Source organism: Saccopteryx bilineata, chromosome 9 (assembly GCF_036850765.1).
Source record: "Saccopteryx bilineata isolate mSacBil1 chromosome 9, mSacBil1_pri_phased_curated, whole genome shotgun sequence".
Taxonomy (NCBI): Eukaryota; Metazoa; Chordata; class Mammalia; order Chiroptera; family Emballonuridae; genus Saccopteryx; species Saccopteryx bilineata.
The window spans coordinates 40124437-40138441 of record NC_089498.1 but is presented as its reverse complement, the minus strand read 5'-3'; the positions used below and the strand labels follow the sequence as shown (position 1 = coordinate 40138441).

At 46.6% G+C, this 14005-nt stretch overlaps 1 protein-coding gene across 1 annotated transcript in view; it reads right to left on the bottom strand.

Moving 5' to 3' along the window:
• The window catches only part of SLC7A5 (solute carrier family 7 member 5), a 45781-nt gene extending 40103 nt beyond the window's left edge, over positions 1-5678 (bottom strand). Inside the window, exon 1 of the mRNA XM_066242404.1 lies at positions 5053-5678. Coding sequence (XP_066098501.1) covers positions 5053-5602 — 550 coding nt within the window. The 5' untranslated portion in view covers positions 5603-5678. The remainder of the gene's footprint in view (positions 1-5052) is intronic.
• Positions 5679-14005: the final 8327 nt, after the last annotated feature.

Sequence of the window (14005 nt, the reverse complement as noted above, 5' to 3'; positions counted from 1 at the left end):
GGGTCACAGTAGGGGCCTAACTCAGTGTAGGGGAACACTGGCCACCTCATCTGTCTCCACAAGAAGGAAGAACGTGCTCTTTAGATCTCATGAAGGGCCCCCCACGCAGGAAGGGGATCCAGTGACTCAGAGTCTCATTCTCAGCAACCCGCAGACCAACCTGAGTGCTGCAAGTAACTAGCACAGGGGTCCCCAAACTTTTTACACAGGGGGCCAGTTCATGTCCCTCAGACCGTTGGAGGGCCGGACTATAAAAAAAAACTATGAACAAATCCCTATGCACACTGCACATATCTTATTTTAAAGTAAAAAAACAAAACGGGAATACAATATTTAAAATAAAGAACAAGTAAATTTAAATCAACAAACTGACCAGTATTTCAATGGGAACTATGCTCCTCTCACTGACCACCAGTGAAAGAGGTGCCCCTTCCGGAAGTGCAGTGGGGGCCGGATAAATAGCCTCAGGGGGCCGCAGTTTGGGGACCCCTGAACTAGCAAGTCGAGTGCAGGGGCTGTCCCCGCAGGCATGGTCCTACCCTCCAACCAACTAGGAGAGGGAAAGACAAAGGCAGGAAACCAGCGGTCTGCTGCAGCCACTTCCCTGACACCAACGTGTCCTGCGTAGGAGTGACCACGACTCAGGCTCCAAGTCTTTTCTACAACTTAGCAGAAGAAATAGACCCATTCAGATTCCTTCTTCTCGGAGCTTCTACCTTGAGATAAAGAACGAAGGAGGCTACAGTTGTTTTTCTTACCCACAGCTGCTCTCACATACAAGACACTGCCCTCGTCTGTGCTCCCATCTGGCACCTCTCTAGACATTTTACAGGAAAAGTGGCCTACGAAGGGAGGATAAACTCTCCAAGGCAAACCCGGCTAAGAAGAAGTCAATGCCACTCTGTGTGACTGTCACAAACACAGAACCCAGACTCACCTGATTTCAGCAACTGCTAACAAGTTTTCATTAAGCAACAAATAACCCATGTAAGCCTATTCTTATACCAAATTCAACATGGCCACAAGAAAATTACTAGGCTAGCTTCTCACCTTTTTGACTCATTAAGAAGGTGAAAATACCAGAGCCATTCTATGAAAGGACCCATCTTATCATTTCTATGTCAGACCTACAAGAAAATGGATCTCCCCCCGCCTCCCATTAATGTCCGCAGAATCATTCTGAGCACCAAAGGCAACCCATTTCACAGCACTTTTTTTTTTTTACAGAGACAGAGAGAGGGATAGATAGGGACAGACAGACAGGAACGAAGAGAGATGAGAAGCATCAATCATCAATTTTTTGTTGCAACACCTTAGTTGTTCATTGACTGCTTTCTCATATGTGCCTTGACCGCAGGCCTTCAGCAGACCGAGTAACCCCTTGCTCGAGCCAGCGACCTTGGGTCCAAGCTGGTGAGCTTTTTGCTCAAACCAGATGAACCCGCGCTCAAGCTGGTGACCTTGGGGTCACGAACCTCGGTCCTTCCGCATACCAGTTTGACACTCTATCCACTGTGCCACCGCCCGGTCAGGCTCACAGTACAATTTTTAATAAGCAGAAAGAAACTTGTCGGATGTGCCCAGGGTACTGAAAAGGCCAACCAGCAAAATGGGAACTGTGCTCCAGAATCCACGACACTCTGGAAAGAGTGGCCCCAGGGCCCGTTCCTGAAGCATCAGCACACCATGGGGCCCACGCCTGCATGGATGGGCTCCAGGAAGAAAGTGGTGCAGAGCACCCTTCTTCTTCTGAAGGAAAAATTCTAGCATCCAACTGTTGTGCAATAATTAAAGAATACTCAGGAACTTCCTGTGGCTTTTCTGTGGGAACTTTCACTGCCTTCTCAGAAGCCCCCTCCTTGGACAGCCATAACCCTTTACTGTACTAGATGAGAACAGCCATGTCAGTCCAGTAGCTGAGTTCTGTGAGCCTTGGACAAGCCCATGTCCCTCTCTAGACCAAGTAAGGCTCTATTAGCACTTACTCTTGCAGATAGCACACTCTGTATTACTGAAAATCCTCTTTCCGTCAGAAAAAGCCACACATACGTGTATGTGTATCACACATTCACACTGGTGGTTCAAAGAAAGAGCTATGAAAGCCGATCAACACATGGAAAAGGTCACCCTTACCCTGCTGAGAGGGGTGCTATTGGCATGACCCGCCCCACTAGGCTCACAATGCCAGAACAGAAGTGATTCAGAGCACCGGCCAGAGCGTATCCTTTGTGGCCTCTAAAATCTATTTGAGGATTTACCTATGTAAATATAAAAGTTTAAACAAGTAAGGGATCCATTTTGAAAGAATGGAGAGGTGGCCCTTTAAAGATATTATCTATTTCAATACATACTGGGCCCAAACATTATATTGTCTCTAAAAATGATGCAAATTGGACAATTCCTAATAACAAAACAACCCAACAAAGTCATAGCTAGCCCAATGCCTCATCCCATAAAAACCTCCCCTCGAATCCCACCAGAAGCCAGAGGCTTTTTTTCCTCATGTATATTGACTATTGCTATGACTATTCCTAGATTTGGACCAAAGTTTTTAAAGCTGAGATCCATATCACTGAGAACCCATCATCCAAAGGCAAGGCAAGCAAGTATTGTCCCTTCACCCAGAGCTCATTGATGTTCAGGGTCTCAGGAAAGCGTGAGTTCTCAGCAGCCCAAAAGAGCTGTGCTGAGCTCTAAAATACCGGCCCCACTGCACAGTGAGACTCATGCAGGAAACTCAGTCCATGCACCCCACAAGTCCAGCAAGACCAACAGGTATGACCAGGCAGAAGGCACTCAAGTTAACTGCTAGGACCCAAAACCTGAATGTATCCCGCTATCTCTACTCATATGTTTCATTGAGGTTCAGGCAAATCCTCAAATTAGGTGGCACTTCTGAAAGCAGGACAGTTCCACCTTACAAGCCTCCCTAGGGGTTGGCCAAGAGGTAGGCAGAAAAACTACTAATAGAAAAAGGAAAAAACAAACAAACATGATATTTGATACAAATGGTTTTTTTCTGAAATCACACAGGAAAACTGTTTTGCAAAGCAATTTTTTCAGTTCACTCTTACGTGAAGTACATACCAAGACCTGCCTACCAACATACCAGGACCATGTCCATCAACAAGTGGTAAGGTGCCAAAGAACTGTAAAACTTAGTATTGGCAACGCCATTTTAAAGAGGAAAAGTCAGGCTTTCTGTCCCGTCCTTTCTTTGGAAAATGGAGCTAAAAGGATATAGAAATCTCCTAACTTACAAGGACAACTGGGTCATTTAGTTCTAGTTCTCTGAAAGGATTAAGGTTATCTGAAGAATTTCCTTTCCCTTTCAATAAGAGACAAAATTTACATACCACCCTACACTGATTTTTAGCTCTCCCTCCCTTCCTAAAATCCTGAGATTAACAGGTACCTCTAGGCCAGGGGTAGTCAACCTTTTTACACCTACCACCCACTTTTGTATCTCTGTTAGTAGTAGAATTTTCTAACCGCCCACTGGTTCCACAGTAATGGTGATTTATAAAGTAGGGAAGTAACTTTATAAAAGTTATAAAGCAGAGTTACAGCAAGTTAAAGCATATAATAATAATTACTTACCAAATACTTTATGTCGGATTTTCCCTAAGTTTGGCAGAATAAATCTTTCTAAAACAACTTACTATAGTTAAACCTATCTCTTTATTTATACTTTGGTTGCTCCGCTACCGCCCACCATGAAAGCTTGGACGCCCACTAGGGGGCAGTAGGGACCAGGTTGACTACCCCTGCTCTAGGCAAAGGAGGAGCGATAGACACTAAAAGATTTACCTTGAAAGTTTTAACGTTTTTTGTAAATCCCCTAGACAAATGTTATAAGCTTGTTTATAACTGTATCATGATGTCATGCCCCCCCAACCTGTATGTGGTCAAAGGGTATATAACCAGCCTCAGAGATACATTTGGGGTTGCACGACTTGGGTCAGGTGTGCCCTGTGTTAGTCATATGCGGCCAGCATATTAATAAACCTCCTCCTTTTAATAAAACTCCTCAAAAATTCATTTGGACTTGGTGTCACTACGTAAACCCGCGGAAGTGAGGTATGGTTCTTTACAACAAACATACCAACACTGCAGTGAGGAGAGACTGTCCCGTCAGATCTTCATGCTAGATCCAACAATATCTGGGCCAGAACAAAGATTACTTCCCATAAATACCCTCTGAGATTGTCTGACCCCTTCCCTATGCTCCAGATGTGCTGGTTCCTGAAATAGGCCCCCTTGTCCTACTCTAGGCAAGTATGGAAGGTGTTTCTCTTATCTGGGGCGGGAAACACCCCTGTACCTCTACCCACCCTGCCCTGTCCTATATAATTCTGCAGTGTCTTCCATGTGGTGCAGATAGAGCCATGTCATCTTGCCACTGCCCAAGATGTGCCTCCTTAAAACACTTTAAATGTAATGCTGTCAGTCTTTGGTCTCTGGTCCCCAGGAAATTTTACATAATATACATCCACCAACACACTGGGAATGAGATCACCAACGTTAGGACTATGGCCATGGTTGTCACAATTTGGGGCCCCAATCCACCCTAATCCACACAAATTTAATCTACAGTTAAACATTTTTTTTTTTTAACCACTTAAGGCAATCTTCAGGAAATTCGACACTACTGCCTACAGAGAATTTCATTACTACGTTTTTTGTATGAGTCAGCCTCTGCTGATAAACTGGTTTACAGAGGAAAATGAATGAATGTCTTTTAACTACAATTTGTCTCCATAAACAGCACTAGGGAGCTCAAACAGGAAATTCGTCCTTTTACTACGCCGTAGGTGCCTTGCCAGAGAAATGATATTGCTCAGCTCCAGAGGAACTGAATGGACAGTTGGATTAACGGAACTCCCACAAGAGACTGCGATTGCTGTCTGTCACTGCGGAATTTCCAAGGTGGTGTGTAAAGGAATGAATGAGACACACGTGGGGTGTGGGACTAGCGACCTTAGCCTAGAACCTCAGGGATGGCCCAGGGATACTCCACCCACCCAGGCCGGGTCCCACGCCGGTACTCACACACGCAGAGGCAGGCTACAAGCTTGGCGGCCTCCCCGGGCACCGGGCAGGTAGGGAAGAGCGGCTTGAGCAGGTAGGTGGCGAAGACGAGCGCCACGATGTACTGAGAGGAGGGCCGGATGATGAGCAGCTCGATCCAGAGCTTGAGGAAGGCGGGCAGCGAGCCGTAGACCTCGAGCATGTAAGCATAGTCACCGCCAGATTTGGAAATGGTGGTGCCCAGTTCGGCGTAACAGAGAGCGCCCACGATAGAGAACACACCACACACGGCCCACACCACCAGCGACAGCCCGGGCGATCCTGCCTCCTTCAGCACACCGGTGGGTGTCACGAAGATGCCCGAGCCGATGATGGTGCCTACGATGATGGCCACGCCGTTGAGCAGCGTGATGTTGCGCTGCAGGGTCACACCCTCGCCCCCTGCGCCCTCTGCGCTGTCCGCACCATCTGCGCGCTTAGCCGCCAGCATCCGTTCTCGTGCCTCCAGCTCTTCCTCCTCGGCCGCCGCAGGGGCAGCTGAAGCGCGCTGCCTCGCGCCGGCGCCCGCCATGCTGCTGTCTCCACGCCGGTCCGGGAAGACACGAGGTTCGTGCTGCCGACTACAGAGGACCGGCTCCCACCGCTCCGCCTGTTTTTCTACGCCTGACCCCGCCCCGCGTCCAGGCCCCGCCCACTCCGCCCAGTCTCCAAAACCGGCACCGCCTCTTTTTACCTGCTTCAAATCGGCGGGGCTCAGCTCGCCTGCTCGCACCGCCCCGAGCTGCTGGCACCGCACCACTCCGGTGGCACCGCCCAGCCCGCAACCAGGCCCCGCCTTTCAGTTCCGCGCAGGTGCAATAGGTTGATCAATTTCCCGCCCAGCCTGGTGAACAGTCACCGCCCCACTTAGTGTAAGAGGGTGGAGCGCTCGGTCCTGCCCCCTCCTCTTGAGGACCCGCATCGTGCCAACCCTATTCTTTCCGCAGCTCCGAATGTGCACGCGGGGATTCCGCTATTGGTGTGGGCCCGAACGTAACTCGGTGGCTGGGGCGTCCCACTTTTGCCCTAGCCTGGGAGCAGGCGGAGTAGCAGGGCTGGCCTGGGGCCACACGCAGAAAGGGTGATATTTGGGGTGACTTTGGGACTCAGAGGAGGGTTGCCGGCCTGGATGGCACCCAGGCCCGGTGGCTTGCGTCCCAGATGGGCTGTGGGAATAGAGCCGCCCACAGTCTGCTCACCATGGGATATGGAAGGTATGAAGAGAATCAAACGGCCCCTCCTGGGGAGAAGCTGTGATTCCTCCTGGGGGAATCACAGGGCTGAGTAAGCCAGAACTCTGAGAAGAGGACACGGTGAAGCCACTTACTGAACTCATTTCTGGGCTCAGATATTCCCATTTTATCCCAAGGGGAATCTCCTTGCCAAAGAGCAATCAATGTTTAGGGACATGAAACTTTGAAAAGCAGTGACACATGCTTGGGAAACCAGGAATTTGCATAAGCTCAGTTAAATTGACAGAATTGGGCACCCTAAGAACTGTGTCCCTAAATCTAGCTTGGAAATTCAAGGAATTTAAAGGCGGGCTGCAGGTGAATTGGGCTTTAGCCTGTTATTCTTGAAAAACTTGGGTGGCACCTTAAGTAAGAAGCGTGGCTAGGTAGCCAGAGCATGGGCAGAAATCAGAGAGGGAGCATAGGATGACCGGTTACTCCAGGGCTGGAAGCAAGAAAGAATCTGAAATACTGCTGATTGAATTGATATGTGGGCCCTGGCCGATTGGCTCAGTGGATAGACTGTCGATTGTGTATGGATGTCCGGGGTTCCATCCTGGTCAGGGCACACATGAGAAGTGACCATCTGCTTCTCTTCCCCTCCCTCTCCCCCTTCTCTCTCTGTCCCTCTCTCAGCCAGTGGCTCGATTGTTTTGAGCTCTCAGCTCTGGGCGCTGAGGATAGCTTGGTTAATTCAAGCAGCTGCCCTCAATCCTGGTTGGGGCACATGTGGGAGTCTGTCTCTCTATTTCCCCTCCTCTCACTTAAAAAAAATTATTATATATTTTTAATGTGAACAGAGAAGGAACTTAAGAGTTCTGTTTGGGAGTTTAGCCAAGGCAGGTCATTCTGGACCTGCTGTAGCCCTATAGAAGCATGCCCACCCCATGCCAGCTATTCATTTGTAATGTTAGAATTGATGGAAATATTGGCAGCTGGGAGGTCACAACACAAATATTAACTTGTTTAAATTGGTGGCTTTGGGTAATAAAAACAATCTCTCCACTCTTGTTCTTCCCAATGTCTTTCCAGAGGGTGCTGTTTGGCAGCAGGCTGGACTGCAGTGGCCAAGCAAACTTAGAGTATGTATAGGGTGCCAGGCACTGTGCTGAGCCCTTGAAGTGCAAATTTTTAATAGAGTAGGTGTTGTTATTAGAATCATTTTGTAGATGAAGAAACAGGCTTAGTGGAGTGTTATAACTTTGACCAGTAAGTGAGCTGGAACCCCATTCTTCTAAAGATCCCTAAACCTATGTGTACTTTTAGTCATTCTGCCACCTTTATTCCTGCGATTTATTCACCTCCAGACTGTTAGGTTTTTGTCATTCATAACAGCTAAGTCTTGAAAATTGCAGGATGGATTCCAGTTTCGCAAGGAAGGTCATCATTTGGCAAAGCTCTAAGGGCAGGTCTCAAGCACTTTCGTTGGGATTCACACAGCTGACACCTTCAGTGTGTATATCTCCTGTGCTGGTCACTGCACTGGGCTCCAGGCACACAACAGTGAGTGCCACCTCCAGTAACAGAGAGTAGCAATCAGTAATCAGACATAGAAGTGTAGAATTACAGCTATGGTAAGCTAAGGGTATAAAAAGGGCCTAGACAACCTGAAGAAACCAGGCTGGCCCAATCCTGCTTTTCTGGAGTGAGAATTTACAGAGGAAGAGAAACATGTGCATTGAAATTTGGTGCATCCCTTGCAGGGCTTTTGGGAAGTTGCAGGAGATTTTAGAGAAGACAGGAGAGAGAGAGAGAGACAGACAGGCAGAAACATTGATCCAATCCATTTCTGTATGTGCCCTCACTAGGGATAGATCCTGCAACCTTTGTGCATCATGGCAACACTCGAACCAACAATCTATCCAACCAAGGCTGCAGGAGATCTATTTATTTATTTATTTATTTATTTATTTATTTTAATTCTTTTTTTTTTTTTAATTCTTTTTCTTTCTTTTTTTTTTTTTTGTATTTTTCTGAAGCTGGAAACGGGGAGAAACAGTCAGACAGACTCCCGCATGCGCCCGACCGGGATCCACCCGGCACGCCCACCAGGGGCGACGCTCTGCCCACCAGGGGGCGATGCTCTGCCCCTCTGGGGCGTCACTCTGCCGAGACCAGAGCCACTCTAGTGCCTGGGGCAGAGGCCAAGGAGCCATCTCCAGCGCCCGGGGCCATCTTTGCTCCAATGGAGCCTTGGCTGCGGGAGGGGAAGAGAGAGACAGAGAGGAAAGCGCGGTGGAGGGGTGGAGAATCAAATGGGCACTTCTCCTATGTGCCCTGGCCGGGAATCGAACCCGGGTCCTCCGCACGCTAGGCCGACGCTCTACCGCTGAGCCAACCGGCCAGGGCTACAACACCAAATTTTTATTGGATAATGCTTAACGTACACGGGTCATTGTACGGCTCTCATGGAATTACATTTTAAAATATGTGCCGTTTCTACTCAGCCATAAGAAATGATGACATCGGAACATTTACAGCAAAATGGTGGGATCTAGATAACATGATACGAAGCGAAATAAGTAAATCAGAAAAAACCAGGAACTGCATTATTCCATACGTAGGTGGGACATAAAAGTGAAACTAAGAGACATTGATAAGAGTGTGGTGGTTACGGGGGGGGGGGGGGGGGGGAGGGGGGAATGGGAGAGGGAAAGGGGGAGGGGGAGGGGCACAAAGAAAACAAGATAGAAGGTGACAGAGGACAATCTGACTTTGGGTGACGGGTATGCATCATAATTGAACGACAAGATACCCTGGTCTTGTTATCTTTGAATATATGTATCCTGATTTATTGATGTCACCCCATTAAAAAAATAAAATTATTTAATAAAAAAAAAAAAAATATGTGCCGTTCATGGCTCTCTTGCCTTGTCCTAGATCTAAAATCTTAGCAAAGAGTGCCATCTACTGGTCATGTCTATGATCCCACGCTCAAGCCGGTGACCCTGCACTCAAACTGGTGAGCCTGTGCTCAAGCCAGCAACCTTGGGGTCTCAAACCTGGTTCCTCAGCATTCCAGGCCTGAGTATTTATAGCCTTATTAGATCTTTGCTCTTCTTTTGCACTCATTCTTTTTCCCAGAAAATATGTACCTGAAAAATCATTGATGTGGAAGCTTGCCCCTCCTCATGTGGCTGCCCTGCTAGGTTTGTTCTCAGCCATATGGGAGAAATGTTTGTGTTCTTTTCATGTAGCAAGTGTCCCTTTTTCTCTTGGAAATTTGTTTTAAAAGGCCATGCTTTTATTGTGCTCAGCTGTTATTTTTTCCTGTCTGCATGCTTGAAAAGGTGAGGTCGCCCTTAGTGATATCCAAAATTAGATTCCGTTTCCCATCAGATGTGGGTACATACCGTGAGGGAGCAAGTGTCCCTGGAATGTGCCACCTTGGCAGTCAGATTATTTCAAACTGAAATCAACTAAAGTCCAACAAACTCAGGAGGTGTTATTTTCCATTTTTCTTAAACCGATTCAGAGAGGAAAACTTGTTTCAGGAAGGGAACCTTGGCATAATCAATCACCATAAGCATTTTTACTGTAGCGTTAGGAAGGTTCCGAACACACTTACTAGATACCCCTGGTTCCCTTTGTTTCTGAGTTGCCTAGCAAAACTGTACCTGCCATGCATGTTCAGCTCTTCCGCAACTAGCAATAAATCGTCCATTCTCACTTCTGAAAACTAAGACCCCTTCCCTCCCTTTTCTGCATTGTTCAAAATCTCACATATACTCAATATTGCCTCACTGTCTTTGGAATTTTCATTCTTATGTGAAGTCCCAGTATACATATATTAAAATTTTGATTTTTGTCCTGTTAATCTGTTGTATATTGTTTGCATCATTAGCTCTTCCAGGAGAACTGAGGGGTTAAGGGGAAAGTTTCCTCAGCCATAAATATTTGCCAATCCAGCCAGGAGTGTTACTGGCTGGGATACTTCTGGCTTCAGGATGGCGCCACTGAGAGAGTATGGATCTTTGCTGGCAGAGGTGGGCATTGTTTTTCGTTTGCCCTGTCACACCCTCTCTGGTCTTTTGTTGCAGGGCTCTATAGAAGTTAGAAGTGATGAGAGTCCTTTTTTTCTCTCCTACATTTAGATTGGTAGAAAATATTTAGGAAGCTAGCTTCTTGGGCCTAATGACTCTTGGGTTTTCTGTATTGATCCTTTTCTTCTGGAGATGGTCTCCTCCCCAGCCCCCATCTATGGCTTTTGTGTTGTTTGTCATAAGAAAGAAATGCCATAGGAATAGAACACAGGCAGAGACTCCCTGTAAGCCTGTTGTTCAAGCCAAGCTTACAGGCTGGGGGTTAAGCGGTTTTCTCCAAACCGGTGGTTTTCAGACAAACTTGGTTATAGGTCCCTATATAAAAATTGGGTGACTTTTTTTTTTTTTAAATCTCGTCCTATGTTCTAAGACCTTGGTTTAGTAACCAGTGAAAATATTTTCTCTGGTCTCCACCATCTGGAGACCAGACGGTGTACTTCTGGGATGAACTTAGTGGCCAGTGGAATAGACTGGGCTTTCAAGTGTCTCTTTGTGCAGCTGTGTCAGCTCTAAGGGAGTTTGTTACAAGGGATCCCAAGCGATAAGAGGCCTGTGTTGTCTAAACCTTTGTTAATTGTCACTGCTGGAAAAATCTCATTTTTAGTAGTGCCTGCCTGGTGCCACAAATTAGCGGGTCTGTGGCTAGAAGCATCTCATATTTTGTGGAAGATCCAAGACACTATCATCCTTGCCGCCTGTGTAATGAAGGTCTGTGCCTTCTCTGACTTTCTTTGGGAGTGAATTTTTGGATTATGGGGGCACACTATGAGCCCACTCCAGGGATGCCTTTAGTGTCCATGGTAAAAATTTACTCTAAGGCTGGAAAGTTAACCCTGGGCCTTTCCATTAAAAGACTTATGGAATGAGTTGCTATTGGAATAAATATACAGTACTGTTGAGGGTCCTGTCCATCAATGACCAGGCAACGAAATTTTGAGTTGGAGAAACTTCTATATTTAAAGCAAATTTTAGAAAGTTCTCATAATAAGCAGCTGCCTTTGGTATTTATAGGAAGATTATATTGAAAAGAGAACACAAGAAGCATAACACCTGGTTTAAAAGATCCCCTTGATACAATTAAAGAAGTGAGATTTAGAGCAAAAATGAAAAAACAAATCTGATGTAATTCACTTCTTCTCGCATAGATACTCTCTGTCCTGACTGTTCAGAAATCTCTGGTCTAAATGACGCTCCCCCCAAAACCTAACTTCAGCTCCCCCATCAGATCTCTTAAATCCTAAATATTCTCCATCCTCCCCAGAAGACCCTTACATGCCCAGCTCCCTTTCTTTACAACACTTACTCAGAGAAGGCATTCAGGCCTGACCTCAAGCCAAGAGGCAGCCGGGTAATTTGTATAAAGGCTGAAAGTCAGGAGGGGCAGGAAAGCTCACTCTGCTGTCCCCTTTGGTTTCTTCTGTTTTCCAGGACTTCATAAACAGGCCTTACCAACTTCAGCTATTCATATGCAATGTTCCTTGCAGATATATCCTTTCCCCCCACCACCAAGAAGACATGTCCCCTGGATAGCAGCTAATCTTTTTTTTTTTAATTTTTTAATTTTATTTATTCATTTTAGAAAGGAGAGGGAGAGACAGAAGGAGAGAGAGAGAGGAGAGACAGAGAGAGAGAAGGGGGAGGAGCAGGAAGCATCAACTCCCATATGTGCCTTGAGCAGGCAAGCCCAGGGTTTTGAACTGACGACCTCAGCATTTCCAGGTCGACGCTTTATCCACTGCGCCACCACAGGTCAGTCTCAGCAGCTAATCTTTAAAGTTGTAAAACCCTCGTACCCTCTCTTTCAGAAGATCCAACAAAGTTCAGAGAGGAATTAGAAAGATCAATAGCTATTCATAACTCCAAGCACAGAGATCTGGATTAGCTGCGAAGGGGAGTACTTGCAGTCAATTATACAGTAATATTCAGACAGACCAGATGACCACCTGTTCTCCTCATAGGGGACAGATGGCCAGACCCCATCCCAGGCCCTCCTGTAAATGAGCAGGAGATGGCTCAACTAGAAGTTGACATTCAAAGGTTAATAGGAGTGATAATGGAGTGAATTGGTCAGAAGTTGAATTATGTCCTCAAAAAGCAGAACATCCAAAAACATCTGTTGAACATCTTGTAGAAGGCTTTCAGAGACACACTTGCAGCTCTAAGTTCTTTCAGCGTTACAAGTCTTATTCCCCAGCATGGGAGATTATGAATTGGGAAAAGCAATCTAGAATCTCTCCAGGTAATGAATCCAGAGTTCAGTGCTACTATACAGACTCAGAAGAAACTTCAGTCAGAAGTTAATGGTTTCAGCTCTGTAGTTCCCTCAAATCGCTAGGTATACTGACTGCCCAACAAGGAGGAGCTTATACAACCATTGGTGAAAAATATTCTATGTAAACCAAACGGAACAGGTAGTGTGTAACTTAAATCTGTTAAAAGGAACAATTAATACTTTCCATCAGATAAATGAAGCAAAGATATTTTATTGGACTGCTTTATTCCCCAAAATGGGGATTAGTTTAATGAGATGTGGGGAAATGTACTCCATTCAGTTATTTTCTATTTGTTTATCATCCTGTTCACCTATGTTCTTTTCTCTCTTTGCAGCTCCCTCACCACTCAACTACTAACTCAACTTCTCCCCACTGCCCCCAGCTGATTTTTATATGGAACACACTTAGAGGAGTTTCAGAAGGGGAACTTGTGGGGGTCCAGAGTGAGTGTCCCCAGTATGTACCGCCCTGGCAGGCAGATGATTTGTAACTGCAATCATTTAACACTCAACAAACCCAGGAAGAGCTTTTTACTTTCCCTTTTTCTTTTTTTCTTTTTTTGTATTTTTCTGAAGCTGGAAACAGGGAGAGACAGACAGACTCCCGTATGCACCCGACCGGGATCCACCTGGCATGCCCACCAGTGGCGACGCTCTGCCCACCAGGAGGCGATGCTCTGCCCCTCCGGGGCGTCGCTCTGTCGCGACCAGAGCCACTCTAGCGCCTGGGGCAGAGGCCAAGGAGCCATCTCCAGCGCCCGGGCCATCTTTGCTCCAATGGAGCCTTGGCTGCGGGAGGAGAAGAGAGAGACAGAGAGGAAGGAGGGGGAGGTGGAGAAGCAAATGGGCGCTTCTCCTATGTGCCCTGGCCGGGAATCAAACCCGGGTCCCCCACACGCCAGGCGACGCTCTACCGCTGAGCCAACCGGCCAGGGCCACTTTCCCTTTTTCTTAAAGAGATTCAGATAGGAAAACCTGCTTCAGGAAGGGAACTTTGGCATAATTAATCACGGTAAGACTCTAAGTGTGGTTACTCGATACCCCCTGAATCCCATTGTTCCTGAGTTGCCTAGCAAAGATGTACCTGCCAATGTGCGTTCACCTCTTCCTCCACTAGCTGTAAATCGCCCATCCTCATTTCTGAAATCTAAGACCCCACTTCCTCCCATTCTCTGTTTATCCAAATTGTCATGTACCCAAGGTTGTCTCACCGTCTTTAGAAATTTCAAGCTTATATGAATTTCTCATGTACATGTATTAACATTTTTATTTTCTCCTGTTCGTCTGCTGAACGTTGTTTGAATTATTCTACCAGTCAGAAGAACTAAAGTGGCAAGAGGAAAGTCTCCCCAGCCCTGATGATAGTGAGAGGGGAGAAACCAGAAGAA